General features: G+C 51.8%; 1 protein-coding gene across 2 annotated transcripts in view; it reads right to left on the bottom strand.

The window, feature by feature from the left end:
• Nucleotides 1-8,851: 8,851 nt before the first annotated feature.
• Nucleotides 8,852-24,731, bottom strand: part of LOC128112867 (calcium/calmodulin-dependent protein kinase type II subunit alpha) — a 34,821-nt gene continuing 18,941 nt past the window's right edge. For both annotated transcript variants that reach the window (XM_052742255.1, XM_052742256.1), the window contains 4 exons: nt 17,455-17,530; nt 14,976-15,070; nt 10,698-10,926; nt 8,852-10,456 (listed from right to left, as the gene is read on the bottom strand). In XM_052742255.1, the coding sequence (XP_052598215.1) occupies nt 10,453-10,456; nt 10,698-10,926; nt 14,976-15,070; nt 17,455-17,530 (404 nt within the window). In that variant the 3' untranslated portion in view covers nt 8,852-10,452. The remainder of the gene's footprint in view (nt 10,457-10,697; nt 10,927-14,975; nt 15,071-17,454; nt 17,531-24,731) is intronic.

Genomic DNA, 24,731 nt, shown 5'->3' with positions numbered 1-24,731 from the left:
CCCTCCTTTACCTGACTCCTCCCTACTGAGGGCACAGTGGGCATCACAGGGTACATGCCAGCTCCCACTGGGCAGAGGAGGGGCCCAAGGCTGGCCACCCGCTTCTCGCAACCCTGACTTCCGACACTTGCTTTGTACTGTCTCTGTGGATAAATGCTGGACCCCTAGAAATTGCTCAGTCTCCCATTGTACATAAAGACAAATGGAGCCCCAGAGGGGAGAGACTTGCCCAAAGTGGGGAGGATAGCAGGTCATGGCAGCATCCTCCAGCACCCCAAAGTATCTCTTCAAGTGAGGCTGGAGCTGATGGGCTGGTCTTGGGTTTTCTAAGCAGAAGAATCTCCTGGTGCTCTCAGCCCTTTCCGGCAGGGCCTCAGCACATGAAAGTGCCTCATGCCTTTCTAATGCGGACCCAGGTGTCTGCAAGGCTTTGATGGAGAGGAAAGGAAGGTGGCTGCTGTCGAGTATTAATACATTTCCCCTCACAAAGGGCCAGGCCCGCCCGCCCCTTTGTTGGTACTCCAAGTGGGAAAAGGATGATGTAGCGCCCTTTCCCCAAGGCAGGCTCCTCTTGCCACACCAGGTACAGTCTCCACTTTCTGGCAGGGGCCCTGGCCTGCAGCCTTCTTGCCGCGGAGTTGACTCTGTTCACTTGGGGCCATGGTTTTGAGGGCCTTGCCTTGGGCACCTAGTCATGGCTGCCACTGGTGACCAAGACATAAGACTGGAGGATCTTGGAGCTGGGACCTCACTTTTCTCAAACTGTAGTGTGAGCTGGAAGGTTATGGGGCACCCCGTTTTTTCGGCTATGACCTCAGCTCTTAGGCTTTCCCTTGCACCTCCGACTCCTCCACCATCCCAGCCCTGCTCTCCAACCCAGGCCTTGGACGTGCAAGTTCTTGTGTTACCTCTGCTCAGTCTCTGGCCTGGAATGCCTACTCCATTTCCATGCTCTTCAACTGCCCTGTTGGGCTACAGTCTCCCAACTGCCCCGCCCCCCCCCCCCCCCCCCCCCCCCAGTCCCAGCCCTTTACTGATTTCAGATCTCTGAGTCACAACAGACTTGGATAGACACCAGCCGGGTTGGGGAGCTAACTGGGAACCAGAGATCCCATCTGGAGGGCTCCATGACAGCATAGGACATAAACCAGAGGGGACACCAGCTCTATCCACAATAGGAAGGACCCCAGCCTGGGGTCTAGAAGGTACTGGTTGGGTGACACCCCAAGAGTCCATAGAACCAGTTAGGGAGGCAAGGTGAGCAATAATGTTGGTATGAGTGGGAGAATGATGGGCAAGCGATCCTTAGTGGGTATTGACAGGACAAGGGGGAATATGGGGTTCCGGAAGTGGAAAAGGAACCATGAGCATCGTGTTCTTGAGACTTACGCTACGTCACAGAAGGTAGTCTGGTTGCAGCGTGTCCTAGCTCCCCTCAGAAGGCAGCCCAGTTGTGTGTCCTAGCTTCTAAAGAGTAGCTGGTAATATGGATTTGGGATGCAGGTCCTCAGCTCTGCAGACTCAGGGCTGAGCAGCTCAGAGGACAGCACTTGCCGAAGTCCCTTGGGACCATTCTGGAGCGAGACCAGGCCTAGACTCCATCCCCCCCTGAGTCATCTGCTTCTAGCCTCTGCTGATCTCTGCACCCACGCACCTCTGAACTTGGAAAGTTAATGGGGAACGCAAAGAGGCAGCTGGTCGGGCTGGTGGGGATGTGGTAGAGGATGCCCTGGGGCCTGCACTTCCCTAGAATTTGTTAGAGTGAGTGTCCTGCTGGGTACCGGGAAAGACTGCGACCAAGCTCCTGACTCTCTGCCGTCACTTCTAGTTTATGCTCTCTGGATAGCAACCTCGATGGGGAGGGGCAAAGGTCTCTTCCTCAGTCCGGTTAAAGATAGCCATATCCCCAAAACCAGCAGAGAGGAGGGCGAGCTGGTCCTCAATAGGCCCTGCCTACTCCTGCTGCCTTCTACCAGGCCAGCAAATTCATCTCTGCCTGTGCCCACACAGACCCAGGCTATCCTCTGCTTGGACTGTCTGTCCTTCCACCCTGATCCTGTGCCATTCGAATCCTAGCCAACCCCCTGCATGAGCTTTCCTCAACCCCCAGCCACATGTGACTCCTGAGTCTGACTCAGCCCCACATCTGGTGAGTCCGGACGGCCAAGCCTTTCTGTCTGTGGCTCTCATGTTCTTCAGGGACAACGTATTCTATTTCTATGCCATCGAGATTCTTGTCTCATACTCCTTGGACCTCAGAGCACTTTAGGATGTGGCAGGGTGCTTTGCAGAGAGAGGGCTCCCTCCGGCTGCTCAGCCACAGGCTTGGCCTGTTCTCAGCTCTGCCTGCCTGAGCCATGTGACCAAAGGAAGTCGCTGTGCCTCTCCAAGCTTCAGACTCTTTCCCTGTAATGGGGTAGCCACCGTTCTTCAGCGGGAACCTCGGTGGGGCTGAGAGGCATGGGGGAGGATGCTGCGAGACTCCAGCATAAGCTGAGGCATACATCTGTTGATTGGAGGCCCTGCCCCAGTCCTCGAGGACCAACCTTGGCCATCCCTGGTCTTTCACAGTGATGCACAGTAGAGTGGCAAACTGAACACAGTTCTCTGGGGACAACTGTCAAGAGTTAAGGGAGCTTCGGGCCCCTGGGAATACCATGGGTCCTGGGTTGTTCAGCTTTCGGGACTGCAGTGTGCGGTCCTTGACATTCATCTTTTTGCTGGTGGCTCATGGAAAGTTTGGCTTCTTTAGCTTCAGGCCACTCCTTCCAGGGCCTGAGTTCTCAATGACACTGGTCCTGCCCTGCAAAGGCGTCCAGGGACGTCTGCCCACAGCATGTTCTTGGCCTGCATCCCCCTGTCTCCGCCTGACTTCCTGTAACCCTGGACTTCTCTCCAAGGGACTGGGCAGCTGTCCGCCCCCTCAATCCTGATCCACGGGGAGGCCTCCTCCCAGCACCCTCATCCAGGCTTGTTTTTGTTAGGCGGAGAGAAAAAAACGTTTTTTCCATTAATGTCCACAGCATCTGTGAGCGCCAGCCCCTAGAGGATTGCTGTAAGCAGGAGCCAAGGCAGAGCGACATGGTCCGAGTCACATCCTGGCCCTGCAAGCCTGAGAATCTGCTACTTCATGTTTCCAAACCCCAAACCCCTCCGATGTATAATGGAGAGCTACTTTTCCTTTTGCAAGAGATTAAATGTGATATTGTTAGGTCCCTAGACTACCCTAAAAAAAGAAAAAAAAAAAAAAAGAAATCATCCAAGTGCCTAACACAAAACTGAATACGTAGAGCCCTGGTAGGTAAGATTATGCAGGCAAGAAACAGTCTCATCTTCTACTTCCAGTTAGCCCAGGGAGGAGGAGGTCAGGGACTCACAATTCTGAAGGCTGGGACAAGCTGCCATCAGGCCCAGGACATACCAGGACTGTGACAACAGACCTCAGTGTTCCCATCCGTAAATCATGTAAGTTGAAGAGGAATCATGGACTCTCTACCAAGGTGCCTGATGGGAGAGACAGGAACAAAAGGGAACTGGCTGCCGCATCCACTCCTGTAGGCCTTCTGCTGAATACCACTGCCGTGGACTCCCTTCTCCAGAGATTTTGCTTTGCCTGGTGGGAAGGAAATGCCATCCTTTCTCCCTGTGAGGCTGAATGATTAGGAGCCCTGACGGTTCTTCCAGTGAACTGGACAGAATAACCCTGCCAAGCCAGCAGGATGGGAGTAGACTGTAGTCCATAGACAGAGCGCTTGCCTAGCATGTATAAGGCCCTGAGTTCAAACTGTAATACAACCTAAAATGAGGCGTGGTGGTTCTCATGCTTGTAATCCTAGCACTCAAATCTGAGCCCATGCTTTGCCTTGGCCTTTAGTCTGCTTATGACAGTCAGGGTCCCAAAGAGCTTTGGGGCTCAGGAATTTGAGGCAGGGGAGGGTCTTGTCATCAAAATCCTTCTTCTGAGCCAAAGGGTCAGAGGAGATGAAGTGGGAAGCCTTGGGTAGGTCGTCCCATAATGACATCTTAGGGCAGCCAGCACAGCATTGGAGACTGGGAATGGGCAATCAGTGCAGAGGCAGGGGTTTGTAAAACCATTCCTGCCTGGGCCCCTGCTCAGTCTAATAGATCTTACTCCCCAAGAGTAGGGCCCGATACTCATTTGCATCTATTGGATTCTGTGAGTGAATCTGCAACAACCAACCCAAGTCCCACATTTTAGAACCACAGGTTCAAAGGTCATTCTTCAAATTGATTTATTTTATGTGCCTTGGTGTTTTGCCTGCATGTATGCCTGTGTGAGAGTGTCAGATCCCCCGGAACTGGAGTTGCAGGCAGTTGTGAGCTGCCATGTGGGTACTTGGGATGGAACCCCAGTCCTCTGGAAGAGCAGCCATTGCTCCCAACGGCTGAGCCATCTCTCCAGTTCCCCAGAGTCATGCTTATAATGAGGAAACAGAGGTCCAGAGAGGGGCTATGACTCACCAAGAGCCATACTAGGAGAGGACAATAGTCTCTATCCCTTTTCTCTGGAGTGATAGGACAGTCTCCCTCTAGCTCCCTCCACCCCTCCACCTAGGTCTGGGAAGTGAGGTGTCTGGGTTAGACTCCCCTGAAGGAAGTGGCCTCTGAGACCTTGGTAGTCCAGGTTGGGGAATGGAGAAGGACAAAGAGAGAAGACATTCCCAACGGAGTTGGTATCTGTTCCGCCTCTTCCTGAGTAAACACCCCCAGAACCCACCAGGAGGTGTTTTCTGAAGGATTTACACCCCAGGCCTGGGGAGACCATTTCCAACGCTGGGGACCCACCTATGTCCTGAAATGGCACAACCATGTCTTAGTAGGTTCAGGGTTCCCTTGGCCCTCTCCTACTTCCGGTCCCCACCACTTCCTCCAAGCCTGCTTCCCACACTCACATGCTTCCAGGTTGTCAGCTCCTGCCTAGACTTCCCTCCCATCCCTCCTGTGAAGTGTCTCCACACAGCCTCCCAAGCCTCAAGGCATGTCTCTCCTCTCTCCTCTCTCCTCCACCCCGCCTGTCCTGAGTCTTGACTCTTGTAGTCCGACACAGCGTCAGGGATTCTTGGAAAACAGGAACTAGTTCAAGCTCATTTTCAAGTCTTCTTGAGACTCCAGCCTAGCTCCAGCACAGCCCAGAAAAGTCAGCATTTGCTGTGGCTCAGGGTCCAACTCACCTCCCCCAACCCCAGCCCCACTGGGTTGGGTGGCTTCTCTTACCCTTCAGACTCAGTCTCCTTATTCATGTGTGGCCCGTCACAGGGCTGTGCTGAGGATTGAGGGCATCCAAGTAAAAGAGATGGGACATGTGTGGACTTGGTCAGCACCCAGTAAGTGACGGCCATTGTGGTTGCAGATTGGTGGAAAGATACATCTGCTCGTGTCATGTCTGTGTGTCTTTAATCCCAGCCACATGCTTACCAGGGTTGGCTCCATGCAAGAGTGGCAATGCCTACCACATGTGTCCCGAATGGGGACTTGCTGCCCTGCCTGCCTTCGAGGAGCACATGGATTTAGGGACACGTGTTTAGGCCTATGAGTGGGATAGGTAGAGGCATTGTGAGAGCCTGGGACCTGACCAAGTGTTTGGAAACCACGGAGTAGACAATACAGATGAGGTTGAAAGGGGATGGAGAGTCAGAAGGGGGCAAGCTTCTCAGACCCCCACTCACTATTTGCTGATGCCCAGAGTCTGAAAGGCCAGAACTGAGGAACAGGGATCCCTAGAGGACCTAACAGTTGGGTGAGTTTTAGCTCAGAGTTCCCAAGCAGATCTCTGAGTCTTGCTGTCTTCCTTGATCCCCAAATCTATTGTAACTAGGGCAAGTGCTGTGAAAACACGCTGTGAACTGTAGCATTACATGCTCTCGTGAGTTAAAAAACACAGTTCTAATCTGAGCTGGCACACTTGGAGAGTTCAAAAGCTCTTTTGAGACCTCCTGGACCTGCCCATGACACACGACTGTAACGCACTCATGTTCTGCCACCTGCTGGTGAGAATCTGCAATGGCAGCCTGCGTCAGCTCCCAAGTCCCTCTGCACCGCCCAAGGAGCCCTGGGCTATGAATGCAGAGCTGAGACAATATTTGTGTGCTCTCTCATGCTCTTCTGAGCCTGGGTCTGTACTCTCACTGTGAAGACTCTTAGCTGTGTCCAGAAGGCACATTTCTCTTAGACACTCCCTTTGGTTACCCCGCATACTGTCCGTAAGGACACAGACCTGGAAAGCAGTTGGTACAGGGACTTTGGGGGTACCAGTAGAAGGATCACAGTTTAAGAGGATGCCATTAGACAATCCTCTTGGCCCCATGAAACTCGAGCCTTTGTGGGAAGAAGGGTTGTGGCTTAGGATGGCTGATTCATCTGGTATGCCTGAGACTGTCTTAGTATGTTTATTTGGGTTTTGCTTTTTCGAGACAGGGGTTCGCTGTGTAGCCGTGGCTGTCCTGGAACTCACTCATAGATTCCCCCCCTGCCTCTGCCTCCAGCGTGCTGGGATTAAAGCCATGCACCACCATGCCCGGCCGATTGTCCTGGTTATAGGACCAAAAAGCTCATGTCAACATCTGGGACAGTCTCAATCAAACCAGACACATTTGCTGGTCTTTGCTGTGAGCAGAGGGCTGGGGGCAACACTGGTGCATTGTCACACCAGCCCTGCTGTGCTGAAGGTGAGAGGTGTGGCCACAGAGAAATTCCCTGTAGTCCATGGCATCTCTCACTGGCTTCCTGCTGTCCTGGCCCCATGTTCCTCCCCAGGCACTAGACTCTCTAGACTACATTTGGAATCTGGAGACCTTTCCTCCCCTTAGCTCATCGTCACATGGCTCACTAGGGACTCTGAAGCCTAGGGATTGTCTGTGAGGTCATGCAGAAGGAAAAGAATGGGCAGAGAGGGCCTCTTCCGGACAACCTTTCTTATTGCCCAAGGGAAACTGAGGCCCTAACAGAAGATGAACCTTAACCTGTCGGCCCCTCAGAGAGACTTGAGTTCTTGGCTGCTTGTGACAATCCATACCCAACCCCTAATTCTTGTTAAGGGTACCCCCAAATGCCTGAAAGGAAGCAGACTCCATCCTTGGTCCTAAGGGTGCAAGCGTGTGGTCCAGATAATTGTGTAATGACCCGGCTCACCCTTGAGCACACGATCCAACTTATTTCAATCCGTCTGAAAACTGACTGGGACTTCCATTTTACAGCAGGGGAGACTTGGACCAAAAACATCTCCTAGAGTACCATGCCTTGACCAGTTCAAGAAGACACCCAGTCACATAAATTTGTAGCTATTTATTGCACTGAAAACACCAAGAATAAAACAGACATCTCTTCTCCCCCACCCCACCCCCACCCCCACCCCCAGTAGCAGAAAGTTTGAGCAGTGGTCATTCAAGTTCACAGCCACGTATTAAAAAAGAAAGAAAGAGAGAGAGAGAAAGAGAGAACTGAAACAAAATCCTAAACAGATAGTAACAATGAAACCAGCACAGGAACCTAGCAAACATATTCCCCCAAGGGTCTCCCTTTGAAGGGGGCCAGGAAGCCACCGGGCAGGATTTGAGCTATGGCACGTAAGGCTGGAGATGCTTTTCCTACAACCCTGACCAGAGCCTGAGTTTTGATTTGCCTTTTCTTTTTTTCTTTCTTTCTTTCTTTCTTTCTTTCTTTCTTTCTTTCTTTCTTTCTTTCTTTCTTTCTTTCTTTCTTTCTTTCTTTCTTTTTTCATCTAGAGGGTATTTGGGAGGAGCATGGAGCTTGTCTGGTGAGGGCGGACTCTGGGCAGTTTTTGTTTTTTTCTGCCCGGTCCCCTGCCTGCCACCTTGGAGTGTCCCAAGGTCTAATCCAGTTGGCTGCCCACCCACAGGAGCGGCCTCTGCAGAGTGGGCCGTCTCAGACTGGGGTAGGGATCTGCCTCCCCTTCTCCCACATATGGAGAGGCACAGAGTGGACAGGGGGCATGTTAGCCAACGGAAGGCAGGGCACAGACGTCTTCTGGTTGGGGAAACTGAGGCCCCATGAGGGGCCAAAGACTCACCCAAAGCAGCGACTGGAATCAAAGCCACCGAAGTCCCCAAACACTTCTTTCCCCTGCAGTCCATTGCTGGCGAGCAACAGACGGGCACCAAAGAGGAAAATGAGGGGCAGGTAGGGAAATGGACACGGACCGGCCAGCCCTGGCACATAAGTAGGCCAGCCAGTGACCAACCCAGCAGGCTCTCCTAAGTGGGGTGGGCTTCGTGTCACCATCTTGTTTGACCCTCCATCACGCTGGGTAGGAACATTGATGGAGAAACTGAGGCTTGAATAAGGGATTAGATTTTACTTGGTAATTGCAGCATCCCCTGGTAAAGGCCACACCCTCCTTTACCTTTGGCTGGGGATGGCTGGGGACAATGGGTTCGCTGGGCCTTATGAAGAAGCCTGGTTCTGAGGCAGGGCCAGGGCCCATGCCTGGGCCTGGGGCAGCAGTGTCTCTCTGGCAAGGGCAGAGGACTACAGTGGGGTGGCTTGGACAAGAGAACCACTCTTCTGCCCTGCGCGTGTCCCCGGGCAGCAGGACTTGAGAGAAGAGCCCAGCACAGAGCTCACTCCATGGGGGAAAGGGGAACACTAGAAAGCTCTGGGTTAAACATCCCTTCCACTTCTGCTCCAGCCCACCCTCAGAAAAGCTGAGAGGATCAGTGCTGTCTCCAAACCCCTGGACACACGGCTCTTCCTCCCCTAGAATCCTCCAGAGGGGACAGTGTCTCATGCTGGCGGAACACAGCCACACGGAGACCAAAAGCACAGAGAGGCAGCAACGTAATTCCAAGTTGGACACTGAGAATACAACCTTGAATGTTGTTATTATTATTATTATTATTATTATTATTATTATTATTTTGTCCAAAACACGTCGTTTGATTTTGCTGAGTGTTTTTCTTCTTTTTTGTTTTTGTTTTTTTGTTTTTTTCTTCAACATACTTACTGCATATAAAGTCATGCAAAGAAAACAGTGCAGACAGGATATCCCCATGGACGAGACACAGCATTCCATGTCAGAGCCAAGAAGAGGGAGAGAGAGGAAGAGAAAGGAAGGGAGAGAAGAGACGGAGGAAGGGAGGGCGGGAGGGCGGGAGGGCAGGAGGGCGGGCGGGCAGGAGGGCAGGAGGGCGGGCGGGCAGGCGCACTAGAGCCGGCCCAAGTTCAGCGTGAAGTAGGAAAATAAGTTTCTGGGGCTCTGTTTCGTCCAAGTTAAGAGAAGTAATGAGGGAGGGTGCTCAGGAGGTAGTGAGGGATGGGGTGAGGGGATGGCACAAAGATACGGGGAAAGAATTCCTGGGAAGTACAGGAGTGAGGACTCCAGTTCCAGAGATGTCAAGTCTGGATCTTCCTATCCTGGTGGCCTCCCCGGCCCTGACTCACCCACTGTGTGTTAGTCATGCTGGCCCTGGAAGAAACCCTGTCAGCTGACCGTGGGGACCAGAATGGAAGGAAGCTGTGCTCCCTGCGGGGTGAGGCCACCTCAGAAAGAGACCTCCCCCCCCCCGCCCCCCCCCCCAAAAAAAATCTGGAACAGAGTAAAAACTTCCCCTCACCCCTCTTCCTACCCACTTCCCAACCCGATCCGACTCTTGAGGTCTAGTTATACATAAATATCCATTAACGCAAAGTCCATTTACGAAATACACAGAAGTTTGGCTGTAAAAAGGCATGCGTCCAAGTAGAAGGGATACCTAAATGTTGCTTGCTTTGCCCCTGAAACACCATCAGATTTCCTCTCCGACAGAAGAAGCTGGAATTCTCCAAGGACGTTTGGAGGGCAGAAGGGGCAGCTGAACACTGGAGGCAATCTTCACAGAAGGACTGAGGCAGTCAGTGGGGGGCCTGAAGGGGAGAACCCACCCCTTCCCCACAGCGGACGGTCTGGTCAACGCAGGGCCAGCAGAGATGGGAACAGCAGTTCAAGGCAGGGGCTCCAGGCACTGGCTCCTCTCTTACTCTCCCCCGTTAAGGAGTTGGCTTGGAAATTGAGGGGCTCATCCGTGCTTCCCTGGGGACCCCAGAAGATAGGGGCACACTTGCCCTCCTCTTCCTCCCTTCCCAGTAAACACGCAGGCCTCCTCACCTACAGCCAAAGCTAGGCCAAGCCAACAACAGTGGTTGTGGGGGTAAGGGCTCCTGGGGCCAGCATCCTGGGTACCGGAGCCTGAGGAAGGTCCCCACTGGCGGGAGAGGGAGAGGGAGAGGTGGAGCCGGGAAGAGCTGGCCATTTGCTTTGATGTTGTGATGGCTTGTGCGAAGGAGCGGATTTTCACGATGCAGGTACAGAGGTGACAATAGGGTGATAGGACAAGGAGAATTCCAACAAAATCCAAGAGAGGACCAGCAGCCACATTCCACGGACAAAGAGTGGATCTCTGCGATCGATCGACAACGCAGGGACCCCGGCCTGGTCCTTCAACTGTAAGACACGGTAAGCCCCACCACCTTAGACACGGGCTGCCGCCCAGGGTTTCCGCCCAGCTTCCCCCCAGGAGCTGCAGAGCCAGAGTCTCTCGTCACCCTCTCTGTAGCTATTCAGAGGCAGAAGGCCGCAGCAGCCTGCTCCCTTGGGCATGCCCCGCTGCCCCCACCCCTACCCCCGCCCCAGGTCAACACCCGTAATTCCCCCTAGCGGCGGCGCAGGAAGAAAGGATTCTTACTGGGGCAGGACGGAGGGTGCCCCGGATCTGTGGAAGTGGACAATCTGCCATTTGCCATCTCTACGGTGCCAGACACGGGTCTCCTCTGACTGGGCCGTGCGGGGGATGCCACCGGCATCCAGGTACTGCGTGATGCGGATGTAGGCGATGCACGCTGACTCGTCACCCATCAGGTGGATGTGGGGGTTCAGGATGGTGGTGTGCACGGGCTTGCTGTTCCGGGACCACACTGGAGGCAGGGATGGGGGGGGCGGGCAGCTGAGGCAATGCAACCCAGGGGGACTTCCTGCCTCATTTCCATTGCGCTCAGCTTCCCGCTTTCCTTTCCCGGGAGACACCTCTGCCTGACTCATACTCAGTAGGGGAATCTCTGGGACAGGGACCAGCTACCCGAGAGTCAAGGCAGAACTGTTATGGAACCTAGGTAACAGGATACCACCTCCCAGATAAGGTACAACGGACTTCAGACATGCCAAACTGCTCAAACACAGGGGGAGTGGGATTTTAGAATTAGGGTCTTGTACACACAAAAGCACGAAGCCCAGACAATTTACTGAACCAGGTAATGTTGCTTTTTCTTGAACACAGATGCACCCTGGGACCAGGCCAGTGCTTAAACGACAGAGGCTGAGCTGGGAATAAGATGCAACCAAGCCACTCCCTCTGGGTTAGGGAGACAGTAGGGAGTGATGGGGACTGTGGCGAATAGGACACCTTGTCCCATCTAGAGGCACCCTGCCCACAGCTCCTCTGGGTACCATATATTTCACACCTTATTGCTCAAGAGAGTCTGGAAATCTCTCTGGATTTTCATAGGGAAAGGCTTCACTTTTAACTGTTGTTCTGTTATTCAAATGCAACACAGCCTGTAAAACACATGGAATGTCTGTAATCTGGACGGGCCCCACCCTGTGTTTATCAACTCTATTGCTATCTACTGAATTATAGAAACAGGGGAAATAGAATTGTAGAATCTTCGAACCTTCAGTGTTGGGGGATTGTGTTAGTCATCATGGAGTGAGGTCATAGGGCTTTCTAGGGCTAGGGGCACACAGGAAGATCTTGTTGTCATGACAACTAACCAGAGTGCCTGGAAATGGTTCCTACCTCCATTCTCAACATCACCATAATATTCTAGAAACTCTCAAGTTGTTCATCAAGATGTAAAACAAAGGCACAGAAGACATTGACCCAGGGGCAGACAGAGGCCATCGGGTTCTGACAAGAACCCTTGTGTGCCTCCCCTAGGGTCGCCTGAATATTGGTCCCAACCGTGTGAACAGCTAGCCTCAACTGTGGAGTCTCCGACACTACCCAAGACGCCCCAGTTTGAGACTGTGTAACACCAGTATTTCTTCTCCATCCTCATAGTCTGAGTCTATGACCCAACACAATTTGCAAACTACATATCCCCTGGAAAATGTAGGCATCTAATGGCACCCACCCTTTCGTATTATAATCATGTGACCAGGCCTTCAAAAAGCAAGTCTCAAACGGAATAACAGACTCAGAATTTTGAGCTCTCAGGCACAGAAAATGTAAACTTTTAGAATAACCTTAGAGCAGTGGTTCTCAAACTGTGGGTCATGACCCTTTACATCAACTGACGCCTTCACAGGGGTCGCCTGAGACCGTCAGAAAACACAGATGTTTACATTATGATTCACAACAACTAGCAAAGTTACAGTTATGAAGTAGCAACAAAAATAATTTTATGGTTGGGGGGGTCACCACAGCATGAGGAGCTGTAGTAAAGGATCGCAGCGTTAGGAAGGTTGAGAACCACTGCTTTAGAGGCTCAGGGTCACCAAAGGTGCCTTTTCCAAAGTGCATGAGACTTCCCTAAATGTTCCTGAATGTGATGCGTGAGGCTGGAGGCAACATGTCCATTAATATGCATGGAAAATGAATCCAAAACCACTATCTGACTTGGTCGAAGCTGTCAATTTCTGGAGAAAAAAAAAAAACACAATGCAGAAGACAAGCTCACAGTGATTGGATGAGGACCATCCATGTCCATTCCCAAAGGAACAAACAGCTTAGCGTTGGTAGTGGTGGAGGACAAGCTTTGCCATTGTTGATCGTGGCTGGGATCCCAGGGACTCTAACATAGCATGGTGTTACTTGACCAGATAAGCAGCTCCCAGGATACCCTTCTTGGGGACAAGGTGGGAGACAGGGCCAGGTGCTGGGCAGGAAAGGGCAGGCAGAGGAAGGAAGCTCTGCAGGGCTGAGAGGCTGTACTGGGTCACATCCCTGGGAGTCCTCCTTACAAGTGAGCACAGGGTTAAGCATAGGGTCTAGGAGCCAGTTCTGAGATAGCACCTGCTGCTTGAGCAGACTAGAAACATGGACTTCCTTCTGCATTCGGACCCCTTGGTGGTGGTCCCTGAACCTGCGGAGTGGGACCTTAGTCTGGTGTCTGCCCGGCCCTGTGGAGACTAGAGGATCGAAGCAGGGAAACAGCACTCCCAGAGGACAGAGGTATAATGACAGCCACGGTGATGTCCCCACAACCGTGGGGAGCTGCTCACAGGATGAGAGGGCCCAAAGTCCAGCTTCCTCTCTTAAAAGAATTCAGTTTCCATCACTCAGCATGGAGGATCCTATCTGATTCTGTAAGGAAATGTAGCTTCTTTCTTTCCTTTTTTTTTTTTTAAAAAAAAGAGGGAATACTTGGAATCCCTGTACTCCATAAAATACAGCCGGAGGGGTGCAAGCCGGGAGGTGGCAAGTCCTGCTGCTATGCTGACAGAATGGGCCCTGTCAGCAAAAGAAAAGTGCACCAGATGGAGACAGAGCTAAGTCTGCAGCTTGCTTTGTGGATTCTTCTGGACAAGTCACTTCCCCTCTCTTGGCCATAGTGGAAATGTCTTCTGAATGACAGAATGGTGTTTCACCTTGAGTCGGCTCAATACCACCTGCGCTTTGTTTTTGAAACCATATGTAAACACCATCTGTGCTTATTTCAAGAAATGATTATCCTGGTTAGCTTCATAATGTGTTTATTTATTTTTAGGATTTTATTTTATGTGTCTGTGTGCTTGATGTGGGCAAGGTGTGGGTGGGTGGGTGAGGGTATGTGCACAGGAATGCAATGGCCCATGGAAGCCAGAAGAGGGTGTCGGATCATCTGGAGCTGGAATTATAGCCAGTTATGACATGACATGGGAGCTGGGAACCGAACTCAGATCCTCTGCAAGAGCCACTACACACTCCTAAGCTCTGAGCCATCTCTCCAGCCCTAATGTGATTATTTTCAATAAAACTTTGCAGCATTATCATTAGTGGACAATTGACTGCACAGAGTAAACAAGAAAGTTCAGTGAAGGGAAAATAGTTAGATCATTCTTGCCCCACATTCTTGCCTGCAAGGCATCTGAGCCCTTGCTGCCCTTTGGGGGGCGGGGGAAAGAGGGAAATTGGGAACTGTCAGAGAGGTGTGAGCTGGGTCTTTCTCTGCCTGAGCACTCCATGAGGAGGGCTTTCTTGCTATTTGAGTCAATGCTATCTGGGGTGCCTAAAAATACCAGAAAGCATGCATGCGTGTGGTCTGTACCTGTCGTTTGGAGGTAGGCTCACTATACCACCCCTGAGGTCCATCCTCCATATCCTAACCTTGGCTCGGTCCCTGTCTGACCCCTGGCCTGGGTAAGACACAGACAAGCAGGAAGCTCACTGGCTCAGGCCCAGGCTCAGCACCCTGCCCACCCTGGTTGCAAGCTTCTGAGACCTCTCCTGCAGAGGAGAGGTCCAGGAAGGACAGACATGCAGGACAGAGACCTGGACAAACAGGCAGGACACAGCAGTGTGAAATCTCTGCTCCTCCCTACCAATAAGGTCATATGCATCCTAACCCAGGAGCCATTGTGTCAGCCACTGAGCATCTGGGATGGCCCCAAGCCTCCAGATGACTGTAGCTTGTGGTGTGAGTTGGTAAAGGCTCCCTGTCTATAAACGGGAACAAAGACCCTCCACATAACTCTCCCAGGCTAGAAGGCAGGAAGGGGCTAGGGAGGTTTATCATATGTGTCTTTGGTCTTTGGGGACCCACCCTGGCCTCACCCCGGCCTCAGCCACAGGAAGGACAGCTGGTAGTCCAGCTGGCAATCAATGGAGAGGGAACCAAGAAGGTACCAACCCCTGTTCACATGGGATCTTCCTCTTCTCTGGCTCCTGAGCCGCCCCTGAGGCCCTGCCCGTCACCCTGCTGTGCCATCCAGCAGGACATGGAAGGAGAGCAGACAACAGGCACCCCAGAGAGAAGGGATTGCTCACGGTTTTCAAAATAGAATCGATGAAAGTCCAGGCCCTCGACCAGGTTCCCCAGGGCCTCAGGTTCGAAGGCTGTCATTCCAGGGTCACACATCTTCCTGGAGGAAGGAAGCCAGAGGAAAGAGGGGCCTGAGAAGACGACTTCTCGTCGCCCCCTCGGAGGGTGAGCTGGAGAATGGGAATGACCACACCTTCCTCGAGGGGGTCAACAAAGGAGGAGTTTGCACACCGTGGAGCAGGACAGGTGGGTGCCAGCTACATCCAGGCAGCCCGAGTTCAGGTCTCGGTTCTACCACTTACTGATGACAAGGTCCCCAGCATGTGCGTTTCCCTCTGGGAGCGAGTACCAGGAGGGGGTGAGGCATTATGCTGTACAGCCTGCTCCTTATTCTCCACACTGTACCCCATTCCCAGGCAGTGACCCAAAGTGGCTTTTCCTAACTTGTCTCTTGGGGTGAAGGAGTGAGGTGCCTTTTCCTTTACATAAACTGACCTCAGCTCCCCAAGTTAGGTGTGTACATGGAGGAGGTGCATTTTACTAATTTGGACAAAATGGACCCTATGGCTGGAACACCCTGACTGTTTCCTCTGCTGTAAATGAGGAAAAAGAGCCTTAAAGAAGATGATGTCCCTGAGGCTGGAGTGATGGCTCAGTGGTTAAAAGCACTGGTTGTTCTTCCAGAGGACCTGGGCTCGACGGTAGCTCACATCATCTGTGACTCCAGGTCCTTTTCTGGCCTCTACGGGTACCAGACGTATGTGGTATGTGGTACCTAGACATACATGCAGGCAAAATGCCCATACACATAAAATAATACAATTTTAAGACGATATCAAAGAGGAAGCAGAGAATGTGGCAGGGCGGGCCCCCAGCAAAAGGAAGCTGTGTGTTTTCAGCTGACGGTCCCTTCCTGCTGTCAGTCTTTTGGCGTGACTGCTAGGCAGGGGCAAGACACACATGGGGAGCCATTTACACACCTGGAGGATCTTTTGAGGCACAACATAAACCCCTGCGACCATAGCAAAGAAGCTAGGGTCAGGAAATGCCCCTGCACAGGCTAAGCTTCCTGTCCACTTTAGAACTGGGAATCTCAGAAGAGGACATCAGGCCTGGCCTTGCCTGGGATGGACAAAGCTTGGAGGTTACCTCAAGTGCAGCCCTGCGGCAGAACTTCATTAAGGGGGTGTCTGGGTCCTCTGCATCCATGAAGGACTTGAAGGCTATCTGCTCCAAGTCTATCGTACATACGTAGAAACTGAGACTCGGGGAGATGAAGGAGCTAATTCAGGAGCATGGCAGGCTACAATTCCAGGGCACCCCAGGCCTTAAGGCAAGTTTCAAAGCCTAGAGTGGGCCGATATCACAGCCTGTAACATTACAGAGGGGGAAAGTTTTCCCATGACACCCAGAAAGGCCACTTCACTAGCTCTTTGTTCCCTGGCTGTGGTTTTTCAGAGTCACTGACCTGATACATCCTGACTTAGCATCTCTAGAACTACCCAAAAGACTAGTGACTGAGTCTGCTTCCGTGCCTTGATGTAACACCCTGCTACACTCTGGCACACACACCTGTTCGCATTCCTTGAACATATACTTAATTTGTACACATGCAAGTGCGTGTACAAGGACCCTGGGCTTCACATATGCCTCTCGAGTACCTTGTTCCTCCAGAGACAGCCAGTGACTTTCCAATGACTGAATTTAGTTCCCATGGTTAAAATGCACATTGCAGCTTCCGGTGAACTGAGATCACGCCAGCCAGGCTGTTCCCACCTCACATTAACCCCACAGGCAAGGGTCACTCTGTCTTGGCTGGAAGCTTTTGCCCACCAAAAAGCAGGTGTGGGGTTGCCAGGTCCAGACCCCATCGGCCCTGGGCAAAATGCCAACGCCTACACCCAGAACACCTATTCTCTCTGGGCCAGGCAGAAAGACCAGCAAATGTGTAGTGACCACTAGAGGGCGCTGGAGCCCAGTTTATGCACACAGTCGCCTATCCAAGGGCTGGAGCAGGTGTGTGAGCAGAGGATATTCTGTTTCAGACTGTGTGCCTCATTCCCCAGAGGGTTTAAGGTTCATTTTGCTCACTCTTGCTCATTGATGGTGCACACCCTTGGGGTCCCTGCTTATTCCTGCTCAACTGAAGTCAAAGACCTGTGGAGATCCAGGGAATGGACCCACTGGGCAGGATGGAGAAGGGCCTGCCTCCATTCCCTTCTTCCCATGTTAGGGCACCGACCACTTTTCTTTTGGGGCAGGAAAACAAAAGCAGCTTTACTGGAGCTCCTCCTGGGACCAGACCGGCAAGAAGAGGAACAGGTAGTGTCACGAGCGCCAGGTGCAGACCAGAAAGGACGGAGCTCCATCTCATTCGCAGCCCATGCAGAGAGTGAGTCGGCTCAGTAACCCACGGTTAGCACCCCCCCCCCCCCCAGAACCCCCATCCAGGCAGAGCATGCAGAAGGAGCCTGGCTGACTCACGTGTAGGACTCAAAATCTCCATTGCTTATGGCTTCAATCAGCTGCTCTGTCACTTTGATAATTTCCTGTTTGCGCACTGTAAGGTAGGAGAGGACACAAGTAATAACAACAGCGACAGTCACGAGGGCCAAGTACCAGCTTCCGAGTCCCCGGCGGCACGTGCCAGGCAGGCTCTGTGGCGACCTGACATTGTGTACAGATGATCTCACTCAACCTGGGAGAGAGAGACCATGAGCCCCATTTCCCACAAGAGACCGAGGCTGAAAGTGGGGGGAATGTCGTTCCCTGAGCTACAAAAGGCCGAGGGTATTGCCTGGGCTGCCAGCCTTGACTTCCAAACACCACGGAGGACGTCCAGACTCCGGGTCTTGTTTGAAGCCGGGTTTTGACTCCAAAACAGCCATCTTTTGATTTGCCCCGTGAATCGAAACAATGCTACACGTGGCCTGATTACTGGCAGTCACAAACCAGGGGTCCCCCACAGGCAAACTTGGGGTCACAAAGGAAAGTCTTTGAGGTCACTCATCCCTCGTGTTGTCTGGGTAGTTTTCGCTCAATTTGAGTGGCTGTAAGATTCGGGCCGAGTTGCCTAGAAACTTCTAGGGTCAACTGCTTTCCCCTGTCTTCCGTGGAAAAACAGGAAGCTGATTTTCTGGTAGAGAGTTAAATGCCAGGCCCCTTATTAGACGTGCGATGGCCTGACCCTCGGCATCCCCACCTGTGGAAAGAGATTCACTCGTTCTAGCCGGTAGCACCAAGAACTCAGGTTTCAGTTCCGGAGAGCTCTTCATCTAAAACCCAACTGGGGCCCTCATGGGCTGTGGGGGCTGAGGACCACAGGACTGACAGTCTTGTCAGGTGGAGAGAAAAGTGTCCTCCTCCCAGAGCTGGTCTGAGGGTGGGACAATGTGGTGAGCACGAAGCAGTGTCCCCAAGCCCGGCCCATAGCAGGTGCTTATGGTAAGCACAGCCATGGCCCACACTTCAGCTTGCCTTGCCTGCTCCTCCCAGACCCCCGGCAGGTGGGCAGCACAGGAGATGACTGACCCTCAATAATGAAGGAATCTGCAGCATCCTGGGCCCCAGCGGAGCTGGACAGACCCTACCCTAGTTAGTCCAGGGCAAGACCCCCTTTTCCTCCTTTCCTCAGATGCAATTCTCCCCCAAACCAGGCCACTCCATGGTGAGGCAGAGGTCACACTGCCCAGGAAGTGGGTTCAGTGGGTCTCAGCATCCCCCAGCCTCGGAACCAAGACTGACTGAGTCTCTGATTTGCCCTTTTTCTTGCCAGCTGCCTACGCCGCCTCAGGCACTCACCTCAGACCCGGGGGAAATGGACTCTGAGGGCATCCAGGCTGGAAGAATTACTGCAGGCCTGAAAGCCAAACTCCTTTCTGGGCTCCTGAGGAAATTGAGTCCCAGCGAGGGTCGCAGCTTGCCCAAGGACATGGAACATGGTGTGCAGTCTGGCTCACGGCCCAGAGCTTTTTCTAGGGGATCCTGGTGCTTCGGCCCACATGTTCACACCCCATGTCTTCAGAACACTAACCCCTCACAGCTGCTTGGCACTCACTACATATCTCTAAACTCAGTGCCAGCTCATGGAGATGGGGACTAGGCTTCCTAGCAAACCTGGAACTGGCCTGACCCTACCGGCTACAGTACGGACTAAACAAGTGGGTATGCACTGCTGTGGCCAGGGACTTAGCCTGTGGAGTTCCAGAGCTTCACCTCCCCACCACAACTGAACTCTCCCCACATCTGTAACTGGCACAGCCCTTGGCATGTAGTGTGTGCTTGGCAGAGAGAACAATGTTCCAGCAATGTAGCCACCACGATGCTCCTGATCAGCCAGCTTGCCCTGACCGGTTGGAATGTCTATCAGAGCCTGAATGTCATTCATTCCTTTTTTTTCAGGGGCCCACCAGGGCAGAAGTTGTACCCAACATACATATATGGAGAGAATGAATGAATGAATGAATGAATGAATGAGCAGATGGCTCCCAACTACAGCCTAGGCTGTCACCTTTGCCCTGCCTCTGGAATTGCCCAAGCTACCTGTACACCTGTTCTTAGAAGCTTTGGAACCTGGACTCCTGGTCAGCCATGCTATTCTTCTCAAAAGCAGAGACAGGTCATGGGACAAGTGGACTTAACCAGCAGGGACTACAGACTAGTCACTCCCCATGGGCTCAGGGGGGACAATGAAGAGCAAACCCACGTGCTCCTGACAGGCTGTGGAAGCTGAGCCAGAGCCCTTGCTCATGCCCTGGGACCCTCCAGCATATCTTTCCTTCATCTCCTTCATCTTCTTCCTCCTGTGGGCTGCTTCTTGCTGCCTTCACAAGGAATGTGGCAAAGTGGTCCAGGCCCTAGGCTTTAGGGTCAAGATCTCTAGGCTTAGATTCTTGTTCTGTCTCCTCATAGCTCTAAGAGACGACTGTAGACCTCAGTTTCTCCATATGGATAATGGAGATAGCAAAAGTACCTACATTTTAGGGTTATTCTGAGACGTGGTAGAAAGAGCAATCACATGCAGCCCTACCTGGGAGCACCTGTGTCCCAAGCACCCAATATCAATGCAGCCATCATTTGAGTGATAGTGTCTGAACTGAAGCATTCAGAGCAAGGCCTGGCGCTCACCGAGAGACAGCTGTCACACCTGCCATCTGCAAACCAGGAAGCAGAAACTTGTCCAAGCCCTGCCTCAAGGCTCCAGACGGGCTGCGTGCTTCCTGCAGGTCTGAGTCATAGGCCACAGTCCTACCGGAGTTATGGGCTGCAGCAGCCATCACTGTTAGACAAATATGTATGTACCTGACTGTGTGTATGTACCTCGTGGGCTTGGGGACTTCCGGGCTGAAGTCGGCCTCTAGACTACATGTCGGAGCTCTTCTTTCTGCTTCCTGGAGCCCCCAAGGGAGCCCCTGTTCCCCAGTTTCTGCCCTTCCCTGACCTGTCTCCTCTCAGGAATGTGGTTTCCAGATCCACTGCAAGTTTGCATCTGTCCCCAAAGCTCCCGAAGCTGCGACACACGGTCTCAGATGGTACAGTATTAGGTCTGGAGTCACACTGAACATTTTGCCTCCATGAGTTCACTGCTAGGTGAAGCCTGGCTTGGCTGTGCCTTCAGACACCGGGACAAGGACACCGAGCTTTCCAAGAGTCAAAGCTACTAGAGCAAGACTCTCCCTAGCTTTGTTCTCTGGGACTGAAGACCTGGCTGGCTCCTGGTGCTTGTGGATCTGAAGGCCATTCTAACAGGGTCCTTCCCAGGGCTCTCTAGTACCTCCTCTTGCTTTACAAGCAGTCTTCCAGCTGTTCACTGCAGACCGCGCTGGCTAGTCTCCTCACCCAGATGATCTGGAATATTCCTCTACGGACAAGACAACTAAGGCCCCAGAGAGATTAAGGAAATCTCTTGGCCAGGCGGCGGTGGCACACTCCTTTAATCGCAGCACTCTGGAGGCAGAGGCAGGCGTATCTCTGAGTTGGAGGCCAGCCTGATCTACAGAGGGAGTTCCAAGACAGCCAGGGCTATACAGAGAAACCCTGTCTCAAAAAAACGAAAACAAAACAAAAACTCTCTTAAGTTCACAACACAGCACACTGAGGCTCAGCTGGGGCCTGCACTTCTGACTAGTACGTCCTGGTGTCTACCCAGTTTCTAGGGAAGCTCTTTAGCTTGGAGAGAGACCAGGTTTCATGCAGAGGCAAGGGTATGCATGGGAAGGACGCCTAGCAGAGCCTGCCTGGTACAGCTCAGAGAGCAGGGCCCTGCATAAAGCCAGAGGTGCTCAGAGCAACTGTCGCCCGCCCCTTCCTTCTCTCCAGGGATGCTGTTCTGACGAATACCATTTCCAGTGAACTGGAACGCTGGGTCGGAGTTGACCAAGCTGACTACTATCCTCACTTGGTAAGAAGGGTTAACTGGTTCATGCCAGAAAACAGTGTGGTACTCCCAGAACTTCCTATGAACTGTGGGGGCGGGGCGCGCTGGGTATAAGGGCTTTTCTCTGCTCTCACAGGAGGGGGCTTTCAGAACATTGAGCCATTCATTGGGCCGTTTGTGCATGAAGAGAGGAAGCTGGAGCAGGGATCTTCAGCTAGTAACCATGATGGTTAATCTTGGTCGTTAAATGGACAGGATTTAAAATTACCACAGAAACACACCCTTGAGTGTGTCTCCGAAGGCACTTCCACAAAGGTTCACCTGAAGAGGGAAGGCTCACCCTGAAGGTGAGTGGCATCATCTCACAGCCTGGGGCCCTGAACTGACTGGAAAGGAAAAGGTGAGCTGAGCACAGGCATCTGCTTCTGCTTCCCGACTATTGGTTCCTGACTGCAAATTCATCATCCCCGGCTGCCTTATGTTCCCACAGCCATGACTGCCTACCACAATGGATGGCGCCCTCCAACTAGGAGCCAAAACAAACACTTCCTTAAATTGCTTTTGACAGACTATTTTGCCACGGTAACAGGAAAAATAACTAATACCGTAACCCATGTGGGCCTCTCCTCCCTCTATAAAAAGGGGAAGAAGTAAATTAAAATCCGAGACAAATTGTTCCCGGGCTCCCTCACAGCGGAGGAGGCTGTTGGCAAATGTGAAGCCTCACGGCACAGCCCAAAGTCACCATCCAGGTGGAATAGATCACTGACAGCTCCTATTTTACATTACCAGTGCATACACATTTTGTATTCTATTCCAAATATTCTGTCTGTTTAACATATAAATATTTGTCTTAAAATAGTCTTTGAATCAAATTGACACTCCAAGAAAATGTCATGGGGCTTCCTGTCACTCAACCAAGGAATTCCAGTTTAAAAAAAAAAAAAACAAGAAATGAAGATTTATTTTTTTTAAACAATCACACATGCCAAATGCTGTGCGTGTACTGTACATGCAGCTGCCATTTCATCTGCACAGAAATATCAGAAGTTGGTACTATTATCATAACCTGATTATTATTAAGGAAACTGAGACTCAGAGAGGTTGAGTAAGTTGTCAAAGGTCACCCAGCCAATGGAGTACAGAGCCAAATCACCTTCATGGTTTCTATCTACCCTAAGGCCAGGAATAAGATCGAGTCGTCTCAGAATCCCAGAGCCCGTCTCTTCACACTGAGGGCCGAGAGTCTCCCATATGGTGAATGTCTAAGAAGCGGCTTAGCTTGACCAGAGACCTATGACCTAGGGTCGGGCTGGGCATGTGCTCCGGACAGACTCACAGGGCCGAATGAATGCACTTGCCAGGTTGTCCATGGAGCCACCACGGGACACCAATCTACTGGCCCCAGACTGCTTCCCCGACCAATTTGGAAATGACCAGAAAGGCACGTGGACAGACAGACTTTCTCCCAGGTCCCTGCAGGATCAGAAGGCCACCATACTTTGTGAAAACTGCCTGGAAGCCTTCACTGCACCCCACGCCACATTGGGACATTATAAAATGCTTGTCATATAAACACAATCTCTTTTTTTTTTTTTTTCCCAGTGTTGGGATCAAACCCAGGGCTCTGTCATCAACCCTATCCCCACTGTATATTTTTTCGCAGCAAAATATCTACACCCCTAAAAAATGTTGCCTCAACTAGCACAACTGAGATTCCTCCAGGCCAGCAACGCTTTTCCAGACTTCAACAACCCCTCCCTGCAGGGCATCTCTAGCTCCTCCCCCAGCCTGCAGACCACTGGCTGAGTGCTCTACTTTTCCTGACTTGGGAAATGGGAGAGGTAGAGAGCTGGTGCAGGCGGAACCATCAAGGATCTGTGTTTCCTGTGCAGAATCAGCACATGGCTCCTTCCCAGAATACCTTTCCAAGGCCTCCCAGTACACTGCTCGCCAGGGTCCAGATGCAAATGCCTGGGTTTGGATCCCGACCCCACCTTGAGTCACATTTCCCCAAATTTTCCATCCTGTACTCTTGGCTGGAGAGGAGGGTTCATGGAAGGGTAAGTTGTGAGACCGTGGAAAGCATCCAGGTTCTCAACCTGTGGGTTGCAACCCTACTACAGGTCCCATATTGGCTATCTGGCACATCAGATATTTACCTTATGATTCATAACAGTAGCAAAACTACAGTTATAAAGTATCAATGAAATAATTTTATGCTTAGGGGGGTGGGGGTCACCAAAACATGAGGAACTGCATTTGAGGGTCGCAGCAGCATTAGAAAGGTTGAGAACCACAGCTCTAGGTCTGCTCTTTTCACACTGTGAAATAATGTTATCACCTGCAGTGTTCATGAACAAGATCTATGCAATACAGTCACAAAAGTTAAAAATAAATTGCAAAACAACACACACACACACACACACACACACACACACACACACACACACACAAAACCAGTCACGTTTTAGGGCTGGAGGGATGGTTCGGCAGTTAAGAGAACTGTCTGAAGACCCAGGATCAGTTCCCAGAACCCATATGGCTGCTTACAACCACCCATAACTCCATTTTCAGAGAGTCCAGGGTCCTCTCTGGCCTCCGAGGACACCAGACATGCACTTAGTACACTTACACGTGTCCCCAACACACATAAAATTAAAATAAATCAATCTTTTCAAGATGTCGTGTTTTAAGTACGTTTGTGATTTTGTGTTGGGCCGTGTTCATGGCTATCCTTGGCCACAAGTGGCGTGCAGGCCGCAGGTTGGACACATCCACATATTGGTCCAGATGGAGCCCTGGGTTTAGCAAGTGTCCGTGAACCAAAGACGGCTCCTGCTATTTCCTTTCTCAAGACCCGTGTTCACACGGGGCTCTTTGCTCCCTTATCCATCTGATAGGTTTTATTGGGAGCCCAGGTTCTGGCATGCTGGCCTCAGCGCATGCCTCTTCTGCTGGCTGCTCATGCACTGGGACTACAGATGTGCCACCCCAGCTGGCTTCTGAAAGCAATACATGGTGAGCTAGAAAACCCTTGCATTTTTAGTTTTGCTGGTCTTTGGTTCTGACTTCACGGGTTCCAGCTGACTGAACTTTCTGGATTTTTGTTCTCTGTTCCTTTATCCACATTGCTTCGTGTTTAAAAAATGAAGCCAGTCAAAAAAAATCAATAAATAAAATGACTTATTTCCAAAGGAAAAGTTACGCTGTTCCAATGTATCTATGGCTTCAATGTTAATTTTTTTTCCTCTGATAGGTGGTGAGATAAATTCATAAGCTAAAGTATGTACACGCCCCACCCTGCCCCTCCAGAGCTGGGCACTGTCCGGGGAAGCCACGCCCACAGTATGTCCTGCTTATCAGAAGCCGAAAAATCCAGGCT

The sequence above is a fragment of the Peromyscus californicus genome, unplaced genomic scaffold (genome assembly GCF_007827085.1).
Source record: "Peromyscus californicus insignis strain IS unplaced genomic scaffold, ASM782708v3 Scaffold_17__1_contigs__length_78620276, whole genome shotgun sequence".
Classification (NCBI taxonomy): Eukaryota; Metazoa; Chordata; class Mammalia; order Rodentia; family Cricetidae; genus Peromyscus; species Peromyscus californicus.
The sequence above is the reverse complement of the archived record's forward strand: the minus strand, read 5'-3'. Positions and strand labels throughout refer to the sequence as shown.